Source organism: Miscanthus floridulus, chromosome 7 (genome assembly GCF_019320115.1).
Source record: "Miscanthus floridulus cultivar M001 chromosome 7, ASM1932011v1, whole genome shotgun sequence".
Lineage (NCBI taxonomy): Eukaryota > Viridiplantae > Streptophyta > Magnoliopsida > Poales > Poaceae > Miscanthus > Miscanthus floridulus.
In genome coordinates, this window is record NC_089586.1 from 106,373,329 (window position 1) to 106,378,772 (window position 5,444).

At 39.8% G+C, this 5,444-nt stretch overlaps 1 protein-coding gene across 3 annotated transcripts; it reads right to left on the reverse strand.

Moving 5' to 3' along the window:
* Positions 1 to 5,231, reverse strand: LOC136464139 (uncharacterized). 3 transcript variants are annotated; one of them, XM_066463100.1, is made up of 16 exons: positions 4,751 to 5,231; positions 4,230 to 4,384; positions 3,973 to 4,144; positions 3,696 to 3,890; positions 3,208 to 3,624; positions 2,396 to 2,509; positions 2,137 to 2,314; positions 1,988 to 2,067; positions 1,707 to 1,832; positions 1,468 to 1,592; positions 1,254 to 1,317; positions 1,114 to 1,177; positions 968 to 1,028; positions 819 to 886; positions 281 to 315; positions 1 to 42 (listed from the first exon to the last, which is right to left on the reverse strand). In XM_066463100.1, the coding sequence occupies exons 4-7, from the start codon at positions 3,825 to 3,827 to the stop codon at positions 2,240 to 2,242; spliced, it is 738 nt and encodes a 245-aa protein (XP_066319197.1). In that variant the 5' UTR covers positions 3,828 to 3,890; positions 3,973 to 4,144; positions 4,230 to 4,384; positions 4,751 to 5,231; the 3' UTR covers positions 1 to 42; positions 281 to 315; positions 819 to 886; positions 968 to 1,028; positions 1,114 to 1,177; positions 1,254 to 1,317; positions 1,468 to 1,592; positions 1,707 to 1,832; positions 1,988 to 2,067; positions 2,137 to 2,239. The 3 variants fall into 3 exon arrangements, with proteins under 3 accessions (XP_066319197.1, XP_066319196.1, XP_066319195.1); XM_066463099.1 differs by having other exon boundaries at positions 281 to 735; XM_066463098.1 differs by having other exon boundaries at positions 281 to 886.
* Between the last annotated feature and the right edge of the window lie 213 nt (positions 5,232 to 5,444).

Consider the following 5,444-nt stretch of genomic DNA (forward strand, 5'->3'; position numbering starts at 1 on the left):
GAGCTCGTGATGCCGCTAAGTGAGCATAGTAGGCTGGTGGAGCTACACAAAGAAAGAACAAGCTGTAAGTAACAAAGAAACCAATGATCCAGCATGCTCACTTACTTAGAGTGGCTCAATGCTTGAGATAGTGAAGTTATATGCAGTCACCAAAATGTAGCTAAAACGCCAACTTCTTGGCTTTGTTGTTTGTTAAATTATGCTTTGTTAAGTCAAGTAATTGAAAATGCAAATAAAGCACAAAACACCCAAGAAACAATCAATGCAGGTGACTACTCACCCATAGATAACTCTGGTTGGGCCCAACGAACACGGCTGCATGTTGCCAATAAAGTGTCAGATGCATACTGATTGTTGGTCAAAGTACAGTTGCCACATGAAGTGAATCTACAACTTACTTTGTGCAGAGATTGGTGCATAGAGACTGAAGTTCATCAGCATCATATTCGTTTTCAGAGGGTGTTTAGTTGGGTGAATTTTGGATTTTGGGCTAATGTAGCACTTTCGTTTTTATTTGGCAATTAGTGTTCAATCATGGTCTAATTAGGCTCAAAACGTTCGTCTCGCGATTTCCAACCAAACTGTGCAATTAGTTTTTTTTCGCCTACATTTAATGCTCCATGCACGTATCGCAAGATTCGATGTGATGGATACTATAGCACTTTTTTGGAATTTGGCCTGGCAACTAAACACGGGCTCATCATGAAGGACTCGATAGGACACTGTACTAGTTCCCTGAAAGGAATGCATTCAAATATTTACAATCAAACAATCAAAGCTAAAGTATTCTTAGGAAGCAAGAAAAAGATATACTTTACCCCAACAACTGGATGGCTACAAGAGAACTCAAACTTTGTAGAACAACTATCTTCACCAACAGCAGATTCTATGGACCAAGGAAAAATGGAAGGCAAAAAATCAGACACCAAAGCACTTTCATCAGTAAAAGAAGGTAACTAATACTAACCAGCTCGTCCAACAACCACATATGTGATTGGCAGCGTACTCGTGAATATAGAGGTGCAAGCCTTTTATCAAATCAAAGAAGTACAAAACTGATAAAATGGTCAGGTAAAAATAAAGACACAAAGATAACCCAGACCATATATATACCTTTCATATTGCGTCTATTTCTTGAGACAAAATGAATCTAAGTTGACCTTCATCTACACCATTTCTGTGCAAATTAATGCACTGTTAGCACATCTCAATGAACTGGACAAAAATATCAAAGGGATAACAGTCTTCCTAACCTGAAGAAGATTATTCGACTAGGCAATATCTTTGTTTTTCTTGAAGAAAATAAGCAGAGAACTTCTGTAAAAAAAAAGAAACATTAATGCCCAAAAAGGCAATGTGACAATAAAAACATTAGTGCCCAGAAAGGTACATGTGACAATAGGTAGTTACTATACATCGCATATATCAAACACAATTTTACTAGTTACTTATATTAAACACAATTACCTGACCATGCTTTCCCTCACTTTATTTTCATTATGCAGATTTTTTATGGTGACTTCCTTACATGGTTGCTCAGCGACTAAAGCATTATACCTACTAGATACAGGCCAATCAAAGGTTGACACCACCTGCATGAATGCACCAAAATATGATTGGCCAGTGGAAGGTGTAACAAATGTAGTACAACTAAAACAGAAAACAGATTGAATCAAGGAGATGTTAGATGCAGGAAGGAGATATACAGACGCAATGGATATATTTGAATCACAAAATATATCAGCTCCAAAAACAATTGTAGGGTCGTCTTCTTTTGCAGAAAATGGCATAACAAAGTTGTGCGGAAGAACATCAGCATCACGCCTTACAACCTGATGAAGAAATGCAAAACATGAGTTGTATTTTTTTCTTTTCTTTTTTTTTTTGGGGGGGGGGGGGGGGGGGGGGGGCATGACAGTAATCACAATATATCATAGGAAAAAAAAAACTTGTTATTTATTTCATAAGCAGTAGTCTTGAGATAGACCTTGCTCGGGTTCCTACCATCCTCAGGCGAACAACATTGATATACAAATCCAAGTTTCTCACACACCTTTTCACTTTTGTCTGCAAATTGCACATTTGATTGTAAAAAAAAACACATCATCTGACCAATCAATCAATAAATTTCAATACCATATGTTTCATCTCCAACTTCTTTGTCTGGCAGAATTACAAGCAGAAGTCCTATTTCTTGTCCATGTATGCTAAAGATTTCTGAGATCGTGTCATGCATATGTCAGAGAGCGTCTTCTACGTCAGTGGAAGAACCAGGCTTTACATGGACGCAACTTGTTGCCATTGGATAAAATCCCTACAAGTTATTAGAAGTCAAAGTCAGATGTGCAGTTTGTGATTATTTAAATTGCACGAGCCAAGAGTGAAAGCACTTTACCATTCCCATGTCAACACAAGTCCCTACTAGCTTCTCTAAGAATTTTCTTGTCTCTTTCGAACTCATTGAAAAACTTATATATGCCCAGCTTTTCACGTTTCCCATTTCATTAACCTAATACAGAATAATAAATAAAATAATACATATACGTGAGGATACATCTTTTATAAGAGTACAAGGACTGGAAACAATAGTATATGACTGGAAGCAGAGTTGAATAAGAATACAATACAATGTATTAATCTGGTTGCTATGCTCCTGTGCCCAAGATGTAATAATTACCTAGACTAGATTTGACCATGCTTGTCAACTATTCATCAACGATATTTGGGTCTCTGCTTTGAACATTATGATTTTGTGGCTTGCTCATATTTGGTTCTCTGCTTTGAACATTATGTTTTTCTGGCTTGCTGCTCACATTGTTTTAAGTTGTGTTGAAGTACTTGCAAATTCAAATCACAAATATATGTTGGATATATTTAAGAGTGGCATAAGCACAAGCTAGTGCGCACATCTCATCTGGAACTATAATTCATAATTCAATTGAGGATGCATGATGCTATGTTTGATGAAACTTAAAAAAAACAGTTATAAAAATTGTCACTACCATTTTTCATATTTAAGGATATATATAAATGTAAAATGGAAATCATAGATATGTTATCGGAAAAAACTGTCATAAAATCATAAGTTATAACTGAGCTTTTATAATCTATATCTATAATCTATTAACCCAATATAAAATTTTGGGTCCATGTTCAATTTCGAAATCTGATTTTTTTTTTATTGATGGTCAACGGAGCTAGCAATACCTGGAAGACACTACGGTTGATAGACTCCATCTCAGCAACAGAACCATGAAATCCACCATCACTATCTGTGGGCAACTCATCTTCAGACTCTGCCTCACCATCACTATCTGTGGACAGCTCATCTTCAGACTCTGCCTCATCAACAGAACCAGGAAATCCATCACTATGTCTTGACATCTCATGTTCAGATCCTCCATCTCCACCTTGTTCTTTGTCTCTGCTATCATCTTCTTGTGTCTCATCATCCGAGACATTGGGAGATCCCGAAGCATGTACATCCAACCATTCTTTGAAGCCTCCATCTCCTCCAATCTCCTTGCCAGAGTTGACATGATGTCCATTTTCATCAATCTCCTTGCGCAACCCAGCTGCTCTCGAATCTCCTCCAGTCTTCTTGATAGAATCAAGATATACGGCCTGATTAACAAAACTGTAACCATGAGGATTCTGTAAACTAAAATGAAAAAGGAAATGGCATCAAACAGGACCTGTTTCTTTATTTTCCATGCAGTAAAGTCCATATATTCATTGCTCCGCATCCTAACTTCATGGGAAAAAACACTCAAGACATATGACTCCATGTTCCTCACAGAAGATTCTAATATCCATAAGAGAATCATGTAAGCTATGTAGGAGAGTTCGATCCTGACTCAGGATGAACGCCGGTGAGCTTCCATTATCCCCTGCAAAAATTGCAGATGCAACTTTCACCAAGTGAACAAAAAAAACTGAAGGTACATCTGACACAAACAATAACTTCCTTACCCGCCCAATATGGCAGAACTATAAGAACAAGTTGCACCATCTTTCCATTAATTTTAAGAAATCTAAGTAACGCAGCAGCCAGAACCAGAACATTCTCAAGTTGAAACATAGACTTATTAGGTGGTCCAAATATTCTGGGCCACAGAGAGCATCTTGGACGAGGGTAAAAATCCTGTTCAATTGATATTCAAAGTCAGCAGATGTGTCGTATCAGATTATGTTAATGCCTTAGTCAAGGAAATAGAATAGGATTTTACCATTCCAATGGCTTCACCCTTGCATACGAGATCTTTTATGAAGAATTTAAACTCTTCACGAGTCACCATTTCACTAGGAATCTCAGATGATAAACATACAGACACCCAGTCATGCACCCGTGCTCCTCCTCCAACCGGAAAAAGGTAGTTCATGCCTGATCATGATGATGATGAGAGCAAGGAAACATTTAATCCCTCTGGTCATAACAATATAGTGATATACTCCATTAATTAATAGGATTAGCATGGTCTCCAATATGACACTTTTTGACAAGCTAATTAGTTATTAATTATCTTAGAAATGGTTATATATTATGAATTTCACATGAATCATGCTTTTGAGTATTGGTAATCAAAAGCTAAAAAAAAAGTTTAACCAATAACAATCACGAATGGAACTGTATATATACGTGATCAAAGTATTGCTCAAAAGAACTCCGAAGGCGATGTAATTAATGTAATAATATCATCATCATAATTAGGAAATGCGAGTGGAGAAGCGCGGAGGAAAATAGTTTTACCGCAATGCAGTAAGGTTCGGAACGGTTGTGGCAAGACGGTCAAATTTAAGTTGCCGGCGTCGTCAGGGTCTCTCCTTTTCATGGTCTGCTCACGGAACTGGATGGTGCTCCTAGGCAACCCAACATTGCAGGATTCAGCGAGATTGCTCACCCCGATGCGCAGCCTCTCGTCGTCGTGTCCCCTGATGCGCAGCTTCTCGAAGATGTCGCCGTGCCCGGAGAAGCTACAAGAGCCAGGATGCAGGGCCTCCGCACTCCACCACGGCAGCTCCTCCCTCCGAACTCCACCACGGCAGCTCCTCCCTCCGAACTCCACCACGGCAACTCCTCCTTGCAGGATTCATTGTTTCCGCGTAGGCTTCCTGGGGTCTCCGCGCTCCCCCACGCCGGGGAGTTCAGGTGCTCCTTGCCCTTTCCACTTCTCTGCACCTTCCACTTCTTCGCCGCCCAGTAGTAGTCCGCATTATTCGGCACCGCCGCGGTCGGCGAGCGCATCGCGTCTGTTCTGCCCTTATTCATGGGTGCGGCTCGCCGGCTCTCCGTGCGAATCAATATGCAAGCCGTATGCGAGAAGAGTTCTCAAATCGAACGTCAAAGCCCAAGTTAGCCCATTAGGGTTAATTTGGCAGGCCGGGTTCCCTGTGGTTTCCTGGGCCGAAAAACCACGTGCCAATCTCCCTTGGGCCAATGTGCC